The 23,397-nt window shown below is 37.9% G+C and overlaps 1 protein-coding gene across 1 annotated transcript; it reads left to right on the top strand.

Annotated features, from left to right (window-relative positions):
- The first annotated feature begins 1,548 nt into the window (after positions 1–1,548).
- On the top strand, positions 1,549–23,161 carry LOC149316688 (flavin-containing monooxygenase 5-like). The gene is made up of 8 exons (XM_089516045.1): positions 1,549–1,692; positions 4,395–4,583; positions 5,529–5,691; positions 7,231–7,373; positions 8,313–8,512; positions 19,100–19,455; positions 19,986–20,058; positions 21,377–23,161. Exons 1-8 carry the CDS (start codon positions 1,561–1,563, stop codon positions 21,720–21,722), a joined length of 1,602 nt encoding a protein of 533 aa, XP_089372171.1. The 5' UTR covers positions 1,549–1,560; the 3' UTR covers positions 21,723–23,161.
- The last annotated feature ends 236 nt before the right edge of the window (positions 23,162–23,397 follow it).

The following is a 23,397-nucleotide window of genomic DNA, read 5'->3' as shown; positions in this document are numbered from 1 at the left end:
CTATCTGGAATGAGAAACACAAAATGAGAAGAGCAAGAAAATGTTGGTCTTCACACAATAGAGCATACAAGAGACATTCATCAAACCCTTGGGAAAATATACAACCAGAGATTACTTGCTATTAAGTAATAACATAACCTTTTAAAGATTTAACAGTTAGTTAACTGTTAGGGAAACAGCAAAAATGATTGGATAATGAAAAGCATCTCTGACTTTATCAGATGTAATTGATTGCTAGAGATTGCTAAAAATATACACACACGTATGATAATGTTTTGATGATTTAGTAGCTGGCCTTTGGAGAAATCCAGAATGTTGTAATTCATGGGGAAAATGCCTTGAGCTAAATTTGTGGTAGTAGTGTCATTAATCTCTATAAAGTGGGCAAGCCTAATAGCCCAATGGCTTTAAAGACACCTTTAACTCTGCTTAGACACCTCTAACACTCCTAAAATCCAGAGAGAATCATCTGAGTGACTTCTCCCACATTCAACGTGTGAGGGGAAACTCCTGTTGTAAGTCTAGCCATCTTGTTGAGGACAGACACTAAAAGTTATCATGAGCAGCTACAAGACACAAGTAAGTATAAATTACTTGTAGCTATTAATGGTTACAGGTGATTTGGGTGGGGTTTTTTCCTGTCCTACAAAGAGTAACAGCTATCATGTGTTGAGATTTTTGTGGGAATGTGTTGCCTGAATCTGGCCATATCTAGCATGTGATGAAAACTACAGAGTCACTACCCTTTCAGCAAGCTAGGTTCTAAAGTTCTGGAAAAGTGTCATGGTCAAAGGCTTTACATCACTTGAGAGAAAAGCACAGTGTGAAAGAGATTGTCAGTCATATGAACCCACCATCAAGTTATTTAAATAAAGAGTGTAAGAGCATTTGGCATGATCAATAGAACACTTCAATGTGTCTGTTGGTCACATACTGTAAGACAGATTAATGTCATGTTCGTAATTTCAAGTTGTTCCAATACCTAACTGAGACTTAGGCTATTCTCAGTTATATATTTGCAAAAACACAGTACTCTGTGTTTTGAGCATTCTTTTGTTGTTGTTAACGGCCTTCAAGTTGACTTCAACCTATAGTGACCTTATGAATGAGAGACCTCCAAGTTACCCTATCCTCAACCACTCTGCTCAGCAATTGCAGATTCATAACTGTGGCTTCTCTGATTAAATCCATCAATATGAAATGTAATATTTTTCTTTTCTTATTGCCCTCAACTTTACCAAGTATTATAGCCTTTTCTAGTGAGTCATTCCTTCTCATGATATGCCCCAATCCCAAACTCTATTCCTAACCCTAACTATACATACCTTCTCTCTGTGTATAGGCACACACACTAGTGGAGGAAGGATTTATTTCTTTAAAAAAATGTGTTTTGATCAGTTAAATCTCCCTCTCTTGTTGAGCTCTCATTTTCTACTCTTCGTACAAAAGAAATTGCCAGTCTTGCATCCTTTCAGAACACCTGCCTATCTTGAACATTCTAATTAAGTTCACAGTCAGAGAAGGCTATAATAATTTGTTATTCTTTGGATTTAGGCCAGTATGGCAAAAAGAGTTGCCATCATAGGAGCTGGGGCCAGTGGTCTGACTGCCATTAAATGCTGCTTGGAGGAAGGGCTTCAGCCAACCTGTTTTGAGAGAAGTGAAGATATCGGAGGGCTGTGGAGGTTCCAGGTACCTCAACTTCTGTCATACAAGACTAAAAACTGGAATTTTAACAGAAAGAAAATATTTTTGGCTGGTACTTATTGCACGATGTTGTGTCTGTCCTGCTGCTGCCTTGCATTCAATTTGTTACTGTTGTGCACCTTTTCATTAAGGGGAAAACCTGTCAATAAGCTCTCAATGTCACTGTTGTTCCATGACTGCCTTGGTGCACTTGATCTCTTTTGGGGGCAGTTTCCCTTCCCAAACAGTTGCACAGTATGAGTGAGCATGGGTCTGATCCTCTCCTCCTCTCCCCCTGCTCCTTTGCAGCAATCATGGCTGGCAACACCTTTTCCAAACTGGCTGCTGTCTGGTATTTGGTGTTTGGAAGGTGTTGGCAGCCAGGATGGCTTGTTGCCAACTTCCTCTCTTTTCCCTTGCAGATCTCTCTGCATCCTCCCACTCTCAGCAGTCCCAGGGGCCAACACGTGAATGTGCATGTGAATGTGCTTCAAGAGGGAGGAGGGGAAACACTCAAAGCTGGCTTCAGGAAGTGGTTGGCTGCTGTGACTGCTTGTCCCACCTCAGCACATTCGCACACAGCACTTGGCTTTGAGAAGGTTTGGCAGCCAGGATTGATTGTTCTGCTGCTTCCTCCCAAAGCATGAGGCTGTGAATGTGGGGGAGAGCAGTCATGGCAGCCAATCATTTCCCAAAGCCAGCCAAGGAAGCACCTCTTCCCTCTCCTGAAGTATATTCACATACCAGGAAGCAAGTGGCATGCTGCTGGCCTGGAGTCATCCTTGCCAGCCATGTGTTCTGCTACCACCACTCCTCTGGCTATTCCAATGAAACAATGGGCCCAATTCTGTGCACCACCAGCCATGGCTGCCTAAGCATACTGAGCTGACACTACCCCCAGCTACCTGTTGCCCCCCACTGTGACTCCTGTTCCTGCACCCACTGTGTCTCTGCCATGTGCCCTGAGCCCAACCAGATATCAAATATAGGGCACCTGAAAGCACCCCCACGTCTGACAGTGTGGAAAACAGATCAAGTAAACAAGGATGTGGGGGAGAGCACTAGCGTGGAAGAAATTGAGAAAAGAAATAATGCCAAACCAGGATGCTGCCATTCTTAAACTAGTGCGACTGTGGTGGGATAGCAGGCTGGTGTGATAATATCCAAAGCTGTACATTAGCAAGACATCAATAAGCTGTGACAACAATATAGGTATACTGTACTTAACAATCCAGCAAAGAACATGGCATATTTTCTGCGTTGACCACACTGTTAATTAGATACTTAAATAATTTCAGGGGGAAAAGAGGTTGATAATGCTTTCAGTGTGCAGTCTCCCATGCTCAACTCTATTCCACACATTCCAACTGCTTACTTCTTACTTCCCTATATAGTTCAGCTTATGTCCCCTATCTGTGCTCATAGCCCTTCTACTTCTCCTAGAACTATTAGGAGAAAAGCTGGAAAATGATGCCAATTTCTGGCCAATCCACATCCCTGCCAGATGGTCATCCAACTTATGTTTATAATTCAATTCTTCAGAGATAGTCAGTTTCATTTTCAATATTTTCCCTAACATTTAGCTGAAATTTGTTTTCTGGTAATATTCTGGAAGAACAGAAAACAAACTTTGCTTCCTCTTCCTCATGACAGCCCTCCAAGTTGTCCTGATTTGCAGGGACAATGTCATCATTGGTAAGAATGGTATACTGTCTTTTTACTCCATGAATTGTTTAATTGCTTTTTAAAAACTTTATTAGCAGCTTTTATTGTTTAATTTGTATTATTTTAAATATGTAGTTAGCCCCTTTTGAGTCCCATTATCGGGAGAAAGGTGAGATACCAATAAATAAAATCACCATCACCATCAATTCAGGCTACTCTTTCCCCTTTCAAATGAGTTGCAGTCCTCACAGTAGCTGGAGGAACCAAAGTAAGGGAAGCTTTGAAATCAAGGCGACAAGAACTACAGTACTACTTTCTACCAGACTTCACAAGTTCATTGTTCCTTCCTTCCTTACTCTTTTAAAGTATTCTCACTTTGTTGCTTCCCCAACAGATTTTAGTGGGATTTCCCCCTTCTCCTAGCAGGGTTCCATCACCTCCAAGTAAAAAGAAAAGCAGCAGCTGGCAACTACATCCTTTCAAATATCTGTAAAATGTATAACTGGTCACTGTTTGATTACCATTGCAAGCCAAAAATTACTGTGAACCTACCAGTCAAATGTCATATTTTCAGGTTGAAATTTCAAGCTAAAAATATTGATATGTACTTTGACCTTGAAATTTATTACTGAAAATGACTTAGAACTGGCAGATTCAGCAGAGTATAAATATGTATGATTATCTGTGGAACAATGATCTGACATTCAGAACAGAAGATAATGCATGTGTATTAATGACAAGGGGTTATTTCAACTAAGTAGAAATACTGAATATGCTATGAGCTGTTTTCATTCTTTAGATCCTACTATGTTCCCCGGTCTAACAGATTTTGTAAATTTAGGTCTAATAGGTTTTGCAGATTTATGAAGCACTTTATTGTTGCTTTGTGCCTTCAAGTTGTTTCTGACCTACAGTGACCCTAAGGATTTTCTGGGGCTGAGAGTGTGTGACCTGCCAAAGGTCATTGTATCATGTTGAAGGATAGGTTTTGCACAGAGCTTTGGCACTGCTAGGCCTGTTCTTAATTTGGCAATTTTTCACAGGAGCATGATATTGAAGGACAAGCCAGCATTTACAAATCTTTGACCATTAATACTTCAAAAGAGATGATGTGTTACAGTGATTTTCCCATCCCTGAAGATTATCCAAATTACATGCACAACAGCAAAGTAGTAGAGTACTTCAGGATTTATGCAAAGCACTTTGACTTGCTCAGATACATACATTTCAAGGTAAGACTTCACTACTTGGGTAATTTTGCAACACCAACTATAACCATGAACAGGCTAGAGGTATGTACTTTGCCCTTGTAATAAGACGAAAGAAGATATTGAGCATCTGTAAATAGGCAGAAAACTTTTATCTGCCATCTCAGTAACTGGAGCAGCATCCTACAAAGATGATATGTAACAAAGGTTCCAGATGGGAGGCAGCCTTACTCGGTAGCAAAGCTTTATCATCTACAAACCAAGTAGCATGTCCTTGATCTTGCAAGGCTGCATGGTAAATTTCGTTCTGGGCAAATGGTATAAACTGTAATGTCAAAGCTTCAGCCGTGGGTCCCTTTCATCCTTTCTAGGCAGGATCCTTTTTGAACTCATTTCCTGTGAGCTAGGAGAAGCAGAAAGTGAGAGGTATGGTATGGGGAGAGAGGTCAGTCTATGTCGCTCCATTGATCTGGCAACATGGACTCTCTCTCCCCATACCATGCTGTGCCATTTTTCTGTGCAGCACATTGGCAAGGCAACCAGATCTGAGCTGCTCTGTTTTTGTAAGGTGTGTCTTACTTATTCATGGTACTGCCCATGAAGATCTAAGTGGTGATTGAACCGTCTCCTTCTCAGAGTGGTAGTTTTGAAAGAAAAAGGGAATGGGGAAAGGAAATGTGGCACTAGTTTTTATTTTCACGTGAGCTTTTTTGGACACACTACCAAGTACTGTAGTATTAAGGTTTCCAGCATAAAGCGTATTTATACAGTTGAGGGAATAAGATTGTTGTTGTTGTGTACCTTCAAGTTGTTTCCAACTTATACTAAAGGTGTACTAAAGACTATACTATAACCAAAACTTTAGTTCCAGTGGTTTTTCTTTTGTTTTTATTAGTGTGCTTTCTTTCATGCACTTGCTTGTTCTGGGAAATTGAGTATAAAGCCTAAGCTATAACCTCTTATTTTAAGGCCTGTGTCTGCAGCATAAGTAAACGTCCAGATTTTCACATCTCTGGCCAGTGGGAAGTTGTCACTGAAATTTATGAAAAGCAAGAGACTGCCCTCTTTGATGCTGTTCTGGTCTGCACTGGTCACCATGTTGATCCTTACTTCCCTTTGGATTCATTTCCTGGTAGGTGCCAATGATACAGGAGTTTATCACACAAGAGGAATTTCTCTTAATTTCGATTGAAAAGAAAGTGGGGCCAGAACGCATTCATGTGAATTTGCTAGTTAAGTGAATTTATGTGAATTCGAATTGCATTCAAACTGAATTCCCATTGCCTGAAAATAGCTTGCCATTGTCTGAAATTGCATGTGATCACCTCTCACACAATAACGTGAAACCCCATGATTGAGTTCGGACTGACTTCCCATTGCCCGAAATGGCGTGTGGTAGTCTATCACGCAATAACGTTAAACCCCATGATTGCTTTCGGATTGCCATTGGATTAAACTTCCGATTTCCTTTGTCTGATAACATCATACATCTTGTATATTGCTAGTTGATTTTGTGAGCCCATTTGTAAGCAAAATTCCCATAACAGGAATATGTTTTATGCCACTGTCATTTTGGGTTCATGTGGCTATATGTGGTGGTTGGGTGCCCTGTTTGCTATACTGTGTTGTGCTATTTTTCTGTGCAAACACTATGTATGTGTAGCTTTGTCCCAACACTTTTTGACATTGGCTTCATCTACAACTGGCATGCATCATTTGGAAGGCTACATAGAAGACAATGATAACAGAACAGATATTTTCTATGAGAATCCCCCAATTATGGAATGCTCTCCATGGGCAACCTTGGCTTGTCTGACTTGGTCCTCTTTTAACCACCAGGGGAATATTTTCTTTTCTAAGACTTTTGACTTGGGCTGGTATTTTTGCTGTTCATTTAAACACTTGAAATGTGACTTTCTTGTGTGTACATGTTTTAGGTGACTTTTGGATGGATAATTTTGCAAATAGTATGTGGTTTTAATTATTATGCTACATTAGATGATGCATTATGTTATGGCATTATACATAGTATTTTGTTTATTTTATGCTCCAGAGTTTGGAACTGGGAGTGAACTATCCCAGGAAATGTGCTCTACTCCAGAATACCCATGATGATCTCATTTCTTTATTTTTATTTATTGCTATTATTGCTATTTATATTCTACAAATATATTCTACAAACCACAAATTTATTAGTGTGGTTTACAATACCATTAATTTTTTTAAAAACATAATTTATCCAGTTTATATAAATCAAAAAAGATGTTTGTCTTTTACTCAAACCTTATCAAATTAGATGCAAGGTGAGAGTCTTCTTACTGGAGAGCCTGCCATAACTAGAGCAACTCAGAAATTTTCAATGTGAAGTTGAAGGCTTTCATGGCCAGCATCCATGGTTTTTTGTGGGTTTTTCAGGCTATGTGGCCATGTTCAAGAAAATTTTCTTCCTGACGTTTCATCAGCATCTGTGGCTGGCATCTTCAGAGAATGAAGAATCTTCTCTGAAGTTGCCAGCCACAGATGCTGGTGAAACGTCAGGAAGAAAATTTTCTAGAACATGGCCACATAGCCCAAAAAACCCACAAAAAACCTCAGAAATTTTCTTTTACAGTAAAGAGAAAGGCATGGCATCTGAAATATATCTCCTTTTTATTTTTCACCTTCTTCACAGGTGTTGAAAAGTTTAAGGGGAAAATTATCCACAGTCGAGAATATAAGCATCCTGAAAAATTCCAGGAGCAGCGAATCCTTGTTATAGGTTTAGGAAATTCTGGTGCAGATATCTCTGTGGACCTCAGCCATGTCACTAAGCAGGTTGATTGTATTTTACCTTTATTATTCCCTCAATTGTTAAAGTCCCAGTTGTTGTTGTTGTTGTTGTTGTATGCCTTCAAGTCATTTTCTACTTCAGGTGAACCTAAGGCAAATCAATTGGGTTTTTCTTTGCAAGATTTGTTCAGAGGAGGTTTGCCATTGCCTTCCCCTGAGGCTAAGAGTATGTGACTTGCCCAAGGTCACCCAGCAGGTTTCATGGTCAAGCTGGGAATCAAACCCTGGTCTCCAGAATCACAGTCCATCACTCAAACCTGAGGCCACACTGCCTTTCTCAGACATGTACTCAAACCTCCAAACTAATTTAACAGGCTGATTTCCTCTAGTGGAGGCTTATTGTATGGATATTTACTTTAGTAATTCCCCTTGTTTTTTCCACCCTGTTCAAAATCACCATTTCCTCTTTCCACACACAAGTGAAAGATTGCTCCTAGAGTCCATATTTTTCCCTTCTAGGGGAGTATTAAAACTATGGTGTTTATCACACTATACTCTTAAAGTGCTACTATTCCACTTTGACTCCTCTAGCTGCCTCCTGTTGCATTCTGGGATTGGCAGTTTTAAGGAGGAGTATTTAGAATTCTCAGGCAGAGAAGTTCTGCCTGAGAATTCTAAATACCCCTCCTTAAAACTGCCAATCCCAGAATGCAACAGGAGGCAGCTAGAGGAGTCAAAGTGGAATAGTAGCACTTTAAGAGTATAGTGTGATAAACATCAATGATTGCCCCCTTGTGGTCAGAAGCAGTACAAAGCACTCTTCCCCTGCACCACCTGATGCACTCTACACCCTCATTCTGATGCACTCTTAGATGCACCATTAATACTGTATACAAATTGTTTCTGTTGGAAAGCTTAATGAACAGCAGCTAGTAAACTTGTTGGCTTTTCCTTTGTGATTTGCCCCTTTTCTTCCTGGCATAGGTCTTTTTGAGCACCAGAACAGGCACCTGGGTGGTAAATCGTGTCTCTGATGATGGGTACCCCTTAGATGTAGTGCATTTCACACGTTTCAAAAACTTCCTTCGCCATCTGTTTCCAACAGCACTGATAAACCTCTGGGGAGAGAAAAAGCTCAACACAAGGTTTAACCATGAGAATTATGGTATTAAGCCCAAGCACAGGTAAGGCCATAATTTTTTTTAATATTCTGTAATGAGACAAGATTGGGTGTGTTCAATGTGATTAATTATTGTTCAGGGTGGTTGATTCTCCCAGATTATTGTAAATTGTAGAAAAACTAAAATTATAAATATAAAAAAGGAATAAACAGGACTGCCCATTGTCACCTATATTATTTTTAATAGTTTTAGAGACTCTTTTGAAAAACATAAGTAAAGATTAAGATATCAAAGGTGTTAAAATAAAAGGAGCCAAATTTAAGTCATGGGCATTTGCGGACTATTTGGTAATATCTTTAGGGTAGACATTAACAAACGTGGCCAAACTAGTGGAGAAATTAGAAAAGTGTGAAAAAAATTGGGGATTAAAAATTTACAAAGATAGACAAATATATTGATAAAAATATGAACAACCACAAAATCCAATTCTTAAAAACAAAATCACTATTTAACATAAGTAAAAAATTAAATCTGGGCATACTGATTACAAATAAGAACTCGGATTTATTTGCAAATAATTATAGAAAAATATGGGATAAGATAAAACAGGATTTTAAAAAATAGAAAGAGTTAAAATTGCCCCTTTTAGGCAGGATCTCAATGATTAAAATGATCATACTATCAAAAATGTTGTTTCTTTTCCAGGCCATTCCCATTATCAAAAATGACATTCCATTCAATGAATCACAGAGAAATACAGTGGGCTCCCTCCTTATGTGGGAGATCCGTTCCGGACCCCCCTGCATAAGGGAAAATCCGCATATGCTCGTGCCCCATAGGAGACAAAAGGGTCCGTGCACGCGAGCCCACCATTGTTTATATTGTCACGTGGCTTCCGCAGGCACATTGTATTACAATATTTATCTGGGCAGGCAGAAAAGCTAGAATAAAATTGAAATATTTACAAGACACCAAAGAAAGAGGAGGTCTAGCTCTACTAAATTTTAAATTATGTTACAAAGCAAACTGCCTTGTCTGGATCTGGGAATGGATGACTTTAAAAAACAAAAACTTATTGAAATTAGAAGGCTCAGATGTAAGTTATGGATGGCATACTTATTTATTTTATAATAAAGAAAAAGTACACAGGACATTTAAAAATAATTTTCGCGGATAAAATCTCTTGGATAAGGGCTGATCTGGACGCCAACATTATAGCAGAGATGGGAAGAGAGATATCCAGTGACTCTGTGGACCTTGTTAGACTGGATTATTTTGAGTTTGTAAATACTGATGAAGTGGACAAGATTCTTGGATGCGTCAGGAGGACGACGTGCCCTCTCGATCCTTGCCCATCATGGTTGACCGCCCAGGGAGGGGATGCAACAAAAACATTACTACAATCTATAATCAATGCATCCCCCAGGGAGGGAAGATTTCCATCACAATTTAAGCAAGCAGTCGTTAGACCACTTTTGAAAAAAACCCTCCCTGGATCCCCTGGTGAGAAACAATTATAGACCTCTCTCTCTTTACCATTTTTGGGCAATGTGATCAAGAGGGTAGTTGCCTTCCAGCTCCAAGCTGTCTTGGATGAAGCTGATTATCTAGACCCATTTCAAACTGGTTTCAGGGCGGGATACAGAGTTGAGACTGCCATGGTCGCCTTAGTCTATGATCTCTGTCTGGGCATCGACAGGGGAAGTGTGACCCTGCTGGTGCTCTTGGACATTTCAGCGGCATTCGATACCATAGAGTCTATAGACCATGGTATCCTTCTGGAACACCTGAGAGAGTTAGGTATTGGGGGCACTGTGCTCCAGTGGTTCCATTCCTACCTCTCAGGCAGATTCCAGATGGTGATGCTGGGGGAAAGGTGCTTTTCCAAGAGAGAGCTGACATCTGGCATCCCTCAGGGCGCCATTCTGTCCCCCATGCTTTTCAACATTTACATGAAGCCGCTGGGAGAAATCATCCGGAGACATGGGTACGCTGATGACACCCAAATTTATTTCTCTATGTTCCTGACTATTGCAGTGACCAAGGATGGCATCTCTCCTCTGGATTGGTAATGGGCTGGATGAGAGAAAACAAACTCAGACTGAATCCAGAGAAAACGGAGGTACTTGCGATAGGTACCCCAAGTCCAGGGATGGAGTTTTGTCACCTTGTCCTGGATGGGGTCACACTTCCCCTAAAGGACGAGGTTTGCAGTTTGGGAGTACTCTTGGATCCTTCCTTACAATTGACATCCCAAATAGATGTGACGGCTAAGAGTGCTTGGTATCAGCTTCGGTTGATATGCCAACTGCATTCCTACCTGGACCGAAAGGACCTTGAAGCAGTAGTACTTTCACTGGTAATCTCTCAGTTAGATTTCTGCAATGCGCTCTACTTGGGGCTACCCTTGTACCAAATTCAGAAGCTTCAATTGGTTCAAAATGCAGCAGCCAGATTGGTCGCCGCAACATTTAGGTTTGACCATATAACACCAATACTGAGATCTCTTCACTGGCTGTCAATTAGCTTCCAGGTGCAATACAAGGTGTTGGTTATTACTTTTAAAGCCCTACATGGCTCGGGCCTGAGTTACATGCGGGAGCGCTTCTCCCTACATAATCCGCCCCGCACTCTTAGAACATTTGGGAAGTTCTTACAAGAATGTTATAATACCAGGTTAATGACAAATTCACATAAGGCATTCACTGCTGCGGCCCTAAGATTATGGAATGACCTATCGGAAGAGATCCGTCTCATTACTACCTTAGAGGCCTTTAAGAAGGCACTCAAAACAGATCTCTTCCGGTGGGCTCATCCACTGAATTCCATATAAAAAGGTTATAACAACTGCTCTTCCTTGACTCTGATTGTTGGCTAATGGACGAATTGTAATTTTAGAGAACTAATAGGAATTCTTGGTAAATTCAGTGTTAGTATTTTATTGTTGTATTAATTGTAAATTGTACTAAGTGTCTTTAAAGGTTGTAATCCTGCCTCGATCTGTGGGAGAGGCGGGAGGTATAAATATATTATTATTATTATTATTATTATTATTATTATTATTATTATTTTATAAGGGATGCCTTGTTACATATCTGGAAAAAATCTGGAATACTGTTATAGGTATCTTTGCAGGAAGTGTTATTTAGAAGTGACGCATTGCTAAATGAGAAATGGATGAGATACAAAGATTTGTTGTTTTTTGTGTATTTTTCAGGCTATGTGGCCATGTTCTTTTTTTTTTTTTAATTTAGTATTTTTGAGATTTTACAAAACAAAGCAGATTTATCTACTTTCCATACATATATATACTTTTATATCTTAGTCATTTTTTTTTACAAAAACTCTTAAACATCCCCTCAGTGCACCCCACCCCCGGAGCCATTCCCTTCTTTATACTCCATCCAAAATTTTAACTCCTCCTGTGGAGGTAATTTCCCATCTTCTTTTCTTAGTACGTTTTCAATAATTTTTTCCATATTTCATCATAATCATTTCTTTTCCATAATCCCTTTTTTACTTTCAATTTGCATGTTAATTTGTCATTAATCGCTAGCTTCCAAACTTCTTTATACCAATCCTCCAATTTCACATTTATTTTTGTTTTCCAATTTCTTGCTATAATTAATTGTGCAGCAGTAAACAAATTTGTTACAAGGTTTTTCTTCTTTCCATTCTACTTCATTGTATATTGATAACAATACTATATTTTGTTTTCTATCAATCTTTACATTCATAATATTTTCTAGCTCTAATATTACTATTTCCCTAAAATTTTGTACATATTTACATTTCCACCACATATGTAGATATGATCCTACTTCCTGACAGCCTCTCCAACAATATTTTGAATTATCTTTGTTTATATTATGTAGTCTCACTGGTGTCAAATACCATTTCCAGATAAATTTATAATAATTTTCCTTAATTCACACTGATAAATTTTTCAAATGTCTTTGTTCCCAAATCTTATTCCATTCATTATCACATATTTTACATCCTAATTCATCTTCCCATATTTCTTTTAAAATAGTTTGATTTAATTTTCCCTTTTATTCTCCATTAATATTTTATAAATTTTGCTAGTTATACCTTTCATATTTTCATCTTCCTCCATTTCTTTTCCTTTCTGAACTATTTGTTCAAATTGTGTATATTTTCCTTTTTCTATATTTTTTCTTCCAATTTTAAACCATTGTTCTATTTGCATAAAATGTTGCCAAGACATATTTATCTCCCTAAGATTTTCTTTTATATTTTCTTTTCCTATTTTTAATTCCACCCAATTTTCCATTTTATCTATTTTCCTTTCCTTTAATTCTTTATCTAATAAGTCTTTTAAATTTTTGGGGAAGGATTTTTCCATTATTATTGGTGTTATCATTGAGTTTTCATTCATTAATCCTTTTTTATATTCCAAATTTCTAATATATTTTTCATAAATGGATTTTCAATTTCTTTAATTTCTTTCCTACTAATTTCTTTAAAGAAAACTTTCTCTATTTTCATACCTATCTCTTTTTTCCCTATTTCTAACCAATCCAAATCTGGTACATCCAACATACCTTCTATTACATATCTTAAGTGGTTGGCTTCATAATATCCTTTTATATTAGGGAGGCCTAACCCTCCTTTTTTCTGAGACTCGTACCAAAATTGTTTATTTAATCTACTTCTTTTTCCTCCATTACAATATACATTTAGTAACTGTTGCCATTTACTTAATTCTACCTCTGATATTTTTAGTGGTATCATTCTGAATAAAAATTTTAGTTTTGGTAAAATTTTCATTTTGACTAACGCTATTCTTCCAAGCCATGATAATTGAATTTTCTTATATTCTACTAATTTGTTTAACTTCTTTCCGTAATACTAAAAAATTTTCCCCTTCCATTTCTTTTAAGTCTTTCGTTATATTAATTCCTAAATATTTTATATTACTTCTTATTCTTATCCCTAACTCCAATTCTTCTTTTTTTGTATAATTAAATAACATCATTTCTGATTTATTCCAATTAATTTGAAGTCCTGTTATCTCTCCAAATAGATTCAAATGTTCCTTAATTTTTCCTATTTTATCCTTTAACAGTTAATAATGTGTCATTGGTAAATGAACTGATTTTATGTTTTTTTCCCAATCCTATTCCTTCCAAACAACTATCTTTCCTTATAACATTTGCTAACATTTCTATAACCATTGCGAATAATATTGGTGAAAGCAGGCATCCTTGTTTTGTACCTCTCATTACTTTTATTTCCTTTGTAATTTCATCATTAACTATTACTTTTATTGAATTATTACAATATAATTGATCTATTAATCCCCTTATTTTTTCTCCCATTCCAAACTTTTTCATAATTAGTTTTAATGTTGGCCATTCCACACAGTCAAAGGCTTTAAATATATCTAATGCCAAAATTCCTGCTTTTAATCCCCCCCCCATTACATGTATTTTACTCAAAACTCTTCCTACTAAATTAGACATTTGTCTTCCTTTCACAAAACCACATTGATCTTTTCCTATATATTTGTACATATATTTATTCATTCTATTTCCTATTATTGCCGTTAATACCTTTGTGTCCTGATTTATTAATGATATAGGTCTATATGACCCTGAATCAGTTGGATCTTTATCTGTTTTGGGTATTAATATTACTAATGATTGATACCATGATGCAGGAATTTTCTTGTAGTATTCCATTATATAATTCTAAGAGCTTTGGGATTAATATATTTTCAAACACTTTATAGTATTCAGGTCCCAAACCATCCATTCCTGGACTTTTCCCATTTTTAAACTTTTTAATTACCTCCATTATCTCTGCCTTTTCAATTGGTTTTTCCAGTAATTCTTTATCTTCCTCCTTTGTTGTTTGTCCCCAATTTTCTTGTACATAATTTTCTATTTTATCTAATGGGTTTTTTCCTGCTTGATATAAATCTTTATAAAATTCTTCAAAAATCTTTATTTTTTTCTTTCATCAATCTACACATCGTCCCAGATCTATCCTTCACTATATTTATCATACTTTCCATTTTCTTTTTCTGTGTGGATATGGCCAGCATTTTTGAAATTTTATTACTATATTCGAAATATTCCCTTCTTAAATAAATCAAGTTTTCTTGTACTTCATCTATTTCTATCTTTTGCAACTCCTCCCTTTTTGCCCTCAATTCCACATAAGTCTGCTTATTTCTATTAACTATATATTTATTCTCTAATTGTTCTATATCTGTTTCTAATTTCTTTTTTCTTTCTTCCTGTCTTTTTCGAATGTTATGTGATTCTTTTATACATATTCCTCTTGTTACTGCCTTCATCGTATCCCATAACAAACCTTTTGTCACATCTTTATTATTTATATCCCATGTTTCTTGCCATTCCTTTCCAATTTTATCTACTATATCTTTATAATTCAATATCTTGGTGTTTAGCCTCCACCTCTTTATTTGTTCATAATCTTTCTTAATAATAATTTCTGCACTCACCAAAGCATGGTCACTTACTTTTATACTTGATATTTCAGTATCTAAAACTTTAGTTATATATTTTGAAACGAAAATGTAATCTATTCTAGTATGTTTTATGTACAGCAGAATAATATGTGTATTTCTTTTCATCCCCTTTTACTAGTCTCCAGACATCTATAAATTCCCTATTTTTTTCATTATTTTATTTAAGTTTGTTATATTTCTATGTTTATCCTTTACTGAGGGATTAGATTTGTCTTTAATCTTATCCATTTGCATGTTAAAGTCTCCTGCTATGATCACATATTGTTTTTGTATTTTTTCCACTTTCTTTAACACTCATAAAACTTTTCTTGTTTTTCATTTGGTGCATATACATTCACAAATACATAATTATCCTCACCTAGTTCTCCCTGTATTATTATATATCTTCCTTTATCATCTTTTATTACCTTATTTATTACAAAATTACATTTTTTTGCAATTATTATTGCTACCTCCTTTGATTTAGAACTTCCAAATGCTTTCTCGTAATTCTTTGCCCAGTTAAGTTTCAGTTCATTCCCCCCTCTTTCCGTTGGTGTGTTTCTTGAATAAAGATAATATCTGCCAAGTCCCTTCATAATAAAGCTTCAATCCTTCTTTGTTTAATCACTGAACCAAGACCTTTGGTGTTTAAAGTTGAAATTTTCAGTTTATCTACCATAGTACCGTTTATTTCTTCAATGGCTCCATTTTGTGCAACCCATATCCCTTCCCTCCTCCCCTTGTTTCCCCTCCCCTCCTCCCCCATGTCCCATTTACCTCTCCACTTCTTCTTGCTAGAGCACATTGCTCTAGCCCCACTCGCCAAAGCTACCCCTTTGGAGAGGAGTGACGAAGACATCCCAAGGCCCAAAGAAACTGCCAACCCCCTGAGTGCTCACAAAAACAATAAACTTGACTTTAGACTTGATTGCAGTAAATTCTCCTTTCCTCTATGGAAATCCGCTTCCTCCACATGCTCGCAGTAGTTCTTCTCCTCCGAGCTTTCCAACCTGAAGTACTTCTGCACAGATTTTTTAGACTCTCCAGTTATTCTTTCTTCTTTATATATCCCAAGATCTTTCAACAATTGTAGTCCTTGTTCCACCGATTCAATCCTATATCTTTTCCCTGCTTTTTGAAATTTCAGAAGTATAGGATGTCCCCATGTATAATAAATTCCTGCTCTCATCAACGTAATAGTATACGGTTTCATCGATCTCCTCCACATTTTCGTTTGCAAGCAGTAGTCATTATATATTTCTACTTTGACATCCTCAAATTTTAATTTTTTCTGGATTCTTCCTCATCATATTCATCAATCCTTCCTTTTTGTTATAATTCGTTACTCTTACTATTACATCTCGTAGTGTTATTTTGTTCGTCACTGGTCCGATGTGGTGTATTCTTTCAAAATCTGATTCAGTCCAATTTAGAGATGGGGAGATTTTTTTGTAGCCATTTCAAAATTTCTGATTTCAAATCATATTTTCTGTCTCTTTTCCCAGACTCTGGTATATTTTTGATAACAAAATTGGTTCTTCTTTGATAATCCTGTAGGTATATGAACTTTTTGTCCATTTCAGACAACTTGACTCTGTTGGTTTCAATGTCTCTTTGGTGTCTTCCTTGTATAACTTTGCTTTCTTTACTATCTGATTTTAATGTTTGTACATCCTCTAGTATTTGTTTTATATTTCTTTGTATTTCCATACAATTTTCATCTGAATTTTTCCTTTCAAGTTGCATTTGTAATTGAAATTGCTTTGTCATAGTCTCTCTTTCATTTTGTATTGCTGTCAAAAAAACTTGCTTCTCTGCTTCTCTTGCTTGGACTATTTCATTTTTCTCTCTTTCCAGAAGATAATTCATCTCCTTGAATCTCATTTCATTTTCCTGTTTCATAATTTGTGTGAGTTTATTCATCATTTGTTCACAGTCCATCATTTCCTGCTTTTACTCCTGTTCCTGAATCTGGACCTCCTTGTTCTTTCTTCTCACCCTTTTCTTCTCCTTGCTTCACTAAGAGTGTACTTGAAGGAGGAGCCATTTTTCTAGGGGGACTTCTTAACATTTCTGTTTGTTCAGTTTGTTCTGATCTAAAGAGTCTTCCAAAAGCTCTATCTGAAGGTTTGTCTTTCTCAGTCTGTCTTGCACCTCTCTTCCAAAGTTTTCCCCCTAATATTTTTGGCCTTTTTGACATTTATTTAGCATTTACTTCGTCTTCTCCACCTCCCAGTTTCCTCCTTCTCCGTCTTGGCTTTAAAACAGCTAATGGGGGGTGGGGGGTCCCCTCCTCCTTTTAAACAGTTAACAGTGAACAGTGCTTTTATCTCCTTTTATCTCCTCTCATTCAAGCTACTGTCCATTTATAATTTGTGGGTTAATTCCACCCCAATTTAAGGCAGTTACAAGGCTGAGTTCCTTATCTCAAAGTTCTTTTTAATAGCCTCTAGCTGCCTCGTTTGTCTTTTTAATGGCGGACAGGCTTCCTCCGTGATTTTCCATCCAACACAAAATGAAAGTAAAATATTTTGAGTCTGCGCTTGAGATAATAATGGGGTTTTTTTTACCTTCTTGTATTCCTTGTATCTTCTTGTTATGGATCCACCTCAAAGAACCAACATTTCCTTCTTTGAGAGCTTTTTTTAACTGCAGTTATCCATTTTCAAGCACTCAGAACACTTAGGCAGTTCTTATTCGGCCATTGCTCAGGCCCCGCCCCCATGGCCATGTTCTAGAAGAGTTTCTTCCTGATGTTTCACCAGCATCTGTGGCTGGCATCTTCAGAGAATGCTTGCCTGGAAAAAGTTGGGTATATATATACTGTGTGAGCCTGGGAATGCAGGAGTGATTTGCATGTGTATTGTTCTGTTGCTGATGGCACGCCTCAGGCTGGGAGGCTAATGCAAAAGAGGATTAGTGTCTGCTAATTGGTGATCATTATCTGCTGGGAAAGCCCCTGACTCTGAGTGGTTTCCCATTTGCATTTACTGAGTCCTCATTTTGCTATTCTTCAGGACCGGTAGCCAAATTTTGTTCGCTTTAAGGGTTTCTTCTTTCCAGTTGAAATTATCCAGATGTTTGTGGATTTCAATGGATTCCCTGTGGATCCTGACATGGTAGTGGTTGGCATAGTCCAGAATTTCAGTGTTTTCAAACAGTATTTTATGCCCAGGATGGTTTGTGGCATGTTCTGCTACTGATGATTTTTCTGGCTGGCCCAGTCTGTAGTGTCTCTTGTGTTCCTTGATTCTTGTTTGCACACTGCGTTTGGTGGTCCCTATGTAGACTTGCCTGCAGCTGCATGGTATGCGGTAAACTCCTACAGCTGTCAGAGGGTCTTTTTGGTCCTTGACTGAGCGAAGCATTTGCTGGATTTTCTTCATCAGTTTGTAAACCATTTGAAGGTTGTGCTTCCTCACCACTTTGCCTATTCTGTTTGTGACTCTTTTGATGTATGGTAAAAATACCTTCCCTTTGGGTGGCTGCTTGTCTTCACTTCTCTGGGTATTCCTGGGCCTGGCAGCCCTTCTGATGTCTGAGCTGGAATAACCATTAGCCTGTAGAGCCCGGTCCACATGCTTCAGTTCATCTTCCAAGAAGTGGGGTTCACAGATGCGTTTTGCCCGGTCTACCAGTGGTTTGATTTGTGCTTCTTTTTTGTCCTGTGTGATGGTTGGAGTTCTTGTGCAGGTATCTGTCTGTATGTGTGGGTTTTCGGTATACTGTGTGACCCAAACGTTGGTTCAGTTTGCAGATGATTAGGACATCCAAGAATGTCAGTGTTCCTTCCTTTTCTTTTTCCATAGTGAATTGGATGTTGAGGTGGATGTTGTTCAGATGGTTCAGGAATACAGCCAGGTCTTCTTATCCATGGCTCTAGATGGTGAAAGTGTCATCCACATACTGGAAACAAGTTGTGGGCTTTTTCGGTGCTGTTTACAGGGCTTGCTTTTCAAAGGGTTCCATGTAAAAGTTTGCTATCTCTCTGTTGGACAATGGGAAGCCCTCTAAGCCCTGTAATAGCAAACTGCAGAAATGGGGTGAAAGGAATGGAAGGTAAGAGAAGTGAGCAAAACTTAAATTCATCCTCTGCTACTTACTGTTCACTCAAATATGTATTATGCCTTTTCTTCTTTAACTCGTAGGTTTCTCAGTAGATATCCAATTGCAGCTGATGACCTGCCCAATGCCATCATTGCTGGCAGAGTGCTAATGAAGCCAAACATCAAGGAGTTCACAGAGAGAGGTGTTATTTTTGAAGATGGTAGCAGAGAAGAAAACATGGATGTTATAATCTTTGCTACAGGTTACAGCTACTCCTTCCCCTTTATTGAGGAGGGAGTCATCCAGACAAGTGCCAACCATATTCCACTCTATAAATTTGTCTTCCCACCACATTTGGAAAAGCCCACTCTAGCCATCATTGGCCTCCTCCAACCTTTGGGAGCCATCATGCCAGTATCAGAGCTCCAGGCTCGCTGGGCCACAAGAGTCTTCAAGGGTAAGGATTGTAGGGTGTCCCTGAGCTGTGGTAAGGTTTGAAGTATCTAAAAAGTATGTAAAAAAACACAAAGAGGTTAGAGAGGAATGTGTATAGGAAAGTGACTTACAACTCTAATACACATGTGCACACACATCTAAAAGTATCCATGATGCCACAGTGAAAACAAGTAATCATAATGCCTAAAAGACAGATATGTAAGTTTTTGGGATAAATCATGAAAAGGGAAATTATTTTTAGTAAACATGCCTTTCCTTGTTCAACAGTGGGCTTTGCATGTACATGGTGTGATGATCTCTGGGGCACATAATTGGTATGCAGAAGGTTAAGATCTCAGATTCTGTCTCTGGCCTTTCTACCCAAGGATTTGCGGTAACTGGGCCAGGAGGCGATTCTAATAAAGATGCTCCAATTACAGGCTATTCCTCCTCCTCCATCCATTCCAGTTTGCATGGGCAACCCTGCAATTGAACGTAGTGCTGGCTATTTCCTCTGTGGGCAATAACCATTAATCAGATGTTATTTTTCAGGCTTAATCAAATTGCCTTCAGAAGATGAGATGATGGCTGACATTGCAAAGAAAGTGAAATATAATCAAAAAAGGTAGGAAACTATTTTCACATACTTACAGGTAGGGAATAATTATTGCTCTCGAGATTCCAATTTAGTTTCTGATATGGAGCTAATATATTAGGAATCCTCCTCCTTCCACTTCATCATTTCCTGCTTGTTGTACAGAAGATTGTGAAGATATTGTTTGCCACAGCTTCTGATTTCTTTGTTTATATGATTCTGTGTTTTTGAAGAGCATACGTACGCTGTTAAAAGGCTACAAAAGAGCCATACAGAGGCAATTATATATTCAGCTGTGTGTGTGTGACAATTGGATGGCAAAATAGGAAATCTTAGTTCTGATGCTATCTACTTTTACTTAGAGTGGCAGCTGTAATAACTGCCTTAGGTTGACTAACTATTAAGATTTTCACACAAGGAAAAGTGATGGGAACATAGTGGGATGCTCCCATCAGGATAGTACAACTGAGTGAAGATTTTCAGATGACATTGGGTGATGTCATGATAATCATGTCATCTTACGAATAAAGAGGAATTCTAGTGCAGCTTTTCATTCATGAGACTTTCCCATGAATGAAAAGCAGTGTTAGAATTCCTCTTTATTCATGGGATAATGACATGATTATTACGACATCACACAATGTTATCTGAAAATCTTTGCACAATTGCATGTTAGTGGCAGCAGCATCCTGCTATGCTCTCATCATTTTCCCCTGTGTGAAATCCTCCAATGATCTAGAAAGGAAATTCTGTGCCATATCCTTTTTGTCTTTTTGTCTTCTTGTTGGTGGCATCATTTAGATATTGAATATTAATCATAGTTCTTAAATGAATTTAGTTCTGTTGATATTTTAACACTATATGTCCATTGTTATTTTCCTAATCTGAGGAATCACATTTCAAATTTTGATGTGTAATAGCTGTTATTTTACTAAAGTAATGGGAGCATTTTACTGAGGTGATTTGGAACCAGTTTGAAGCAAAGGAGGCTGACTAAGGCAGAAGTATTCTTGGGATTCTAGATGTTCTTTGGGGATACAAGGCAGAACTAAAGGCATTGCAACCTTCTAAGTAATGTATCTGTTTTCCACTATGCTCTGCCTGTTTATTTGTAAATAAAGTAAAGATTACCAAGACAAAATAAGTCTCCAGCATTCTTTCACTCTCTGAAGGCTAAATTTTTAATTTCCTGAAACTTCTCACAACAATTGAAAGGGAAATTTGTTACAAAATAGTCCCTTGAGAGCATGGGTGATGTAGAGTGAAGGGAAATTAGGCAGGGTGTGGGTCTAGGGAATGCTAAGCTATCCTCAAGGACAAATTCATACCATTAATCTCTTGTCCCTAGGTATGTACCAAGCCAGCACACGTCCTTACAGGTGCAATATGTCGATCACATGGATGAACTGGCTTCCCTCTCAGGAGTAAAACCCAACCTACTGAGTCTCTGTCTTACTGATCCAAGGCTGGCTTGGGAAGTCTTTTTTGGGCCCTGCTCACCTGTGCAGTTCCGTCTGACTGGACCTGGGAAATGGGAAGGAGCCAGAAATGCCATCCTAAACCAGAGAGAAAGGATTGTCAGGGCCACAAAGACACGAGCCTTGCAACCATGCACTGACAGATGTGCCATGTCTGTCTTCATTAAAATACTTGGCTGTTTTGCTCTCTTTGCTGTCATATTAGCTTATCTATAATTTGGCCTTTTTGCAGCCAGACAACAAAGTCTTCTGCTTCCATCGCCTGCATTTTTCTTGTTTGAGGCTGTTTTTCCATGTTGGTTGCCTTCTCCTCCTGTGAATCTTTGTTCAGTGACCAAAGGAGCCCTGGTGGCACAGTGGTTAAATGCCTGTACTGCAGCCATTCACTCAAAACCACAAGGTTGCGAGTTCAAGACCAGCAAAAGGGCCCAAGCTCGACTCAGGCTTGCATCCTTCCGAGGTCGCTAAAACGAGTACCCAGACTGTTGGGGGCAAATTAGCTTACTTGCTAATTAGCTTACTTGCTGTTCACCGCTATGATCTTTGGAATAGCCGTATATAAATAAAACAAATTATTATTATTATTATTATAACAAACACTTCCAGAATGTACATAAATTGTGAAAAGGAATAGAAGTGGAACTATTTTCTTAGTTTAGTGGTTGGCTTTGATTCTCCTATAGTGCAAAATCTGCTTTTTTGTTTTTTTGTTTTTTCACTTGAAATTACAAACCATCAAAAATTTCAGCTGGGATACCTTCATATACCTTCCCCACTACTCTTGTACCAATGTGGACTTACCTAAAAAGAAAACAACACCAGGGACGTAGCCAAGGGGGGGGGGGTTCTTGGGGTCCGGACCCCCCCTTTCATTAGAAAAATGAATGGTGTGTGCTGCTGCACCACCGCACCCAAGCCCCATTATAATGGTGGCACTTAGTCTGGACCCCCCCCCTTCCTAAAATCCTAGCTACGTCCCTGACAACACAGAGGAAAAAGCAAACAGTCCTACAATTTATTTCATGTTTCAGACACAAGTTAACATTTGCATTTCTATGGACCTCTGCCATCACACATTCTAGGAATTTTCTCCTTTTTCAATGGAATTCCTTTCCTTGCTTCCTAATTGCTTCTCCCTAACTTTAGAACTATATCCCAAGCTAATTCCAAATATAGGCTTGCTTCTGTCTTATGAAGTAAAATATCTTTTTTCTTGTTCTCTGTTTTATTAACTTCGTGGCTATCATCCTTTCCTGCAAATAGATAAGCTCTTATTTAACACAGGCTCTAGAGAGCATATTCTAAAATGCTTCAAAAAGACATCAATATATTCTTAAAGTACAGAGGAATAACTATATTGAGTCATGCATCTTATCTAGTCTGCTAGTGTTTCTGCTGCTGTAGCAGTTTTAAATTTCTTAAAAATAATACATAGTATGCTGAATGGAGGGCAGTTACTGTTATTAAAATGTATGCAATGCAAAATAATAACTGAAATATGGGGGGAAAATCCTGTTCTCCCAATAGTTTGACTCCAGTAATTTAGGAAGTAGGAGAGATTTTATTAACTAATGAATATAATAAACATGCTTCTGTTCTTTTCTATATACATGTATATCAAATATCCAAAGCAGCAAGCCAAATAAAATACAAAAATCAACAAATAAAATAAAAGGCAAAAAAAAAATCATAATGTGAGGATGATTTGGTTAATGGGGTGCAAGTGGTGGGATCATTAGGTGGAAGTGACCATGTTCTCCTGGAGTTTGTTATACAATGGAAAGGAAAAGCTGGGCATAGTCAGACACACATTCTAGACTTTAGGAGAGCAGATTTCAGTAAACTTAGAGAAAGACTGGGGGTGATCCCATGGTCAGCAATACTAAAAGAG

The sequence above is a fragment of the Sceloporus occidentalis genome, unplaced genomic scaffold (assembly GCF_023333645.1).
Source record: "Sceloporus occidentalis isolate IW3139 unplaced genomic scaffold, rSceOcc1.0.p SCAF_3, whole genome shotgun sequence".
Classification (NCBI taxonomy): domain Eukaryota; kingdom Metazoa; phylum Chordata; class Lepidosauria; order Squamata; family Phrynosomatidae; genus Sceloporus; species Sceloporus occidentalis.
The sequence above is the reverse complement of the archived record's forward strand: the minus strand, read 5'-3'. Positions and strand labels throughout refer to the sequence as shown.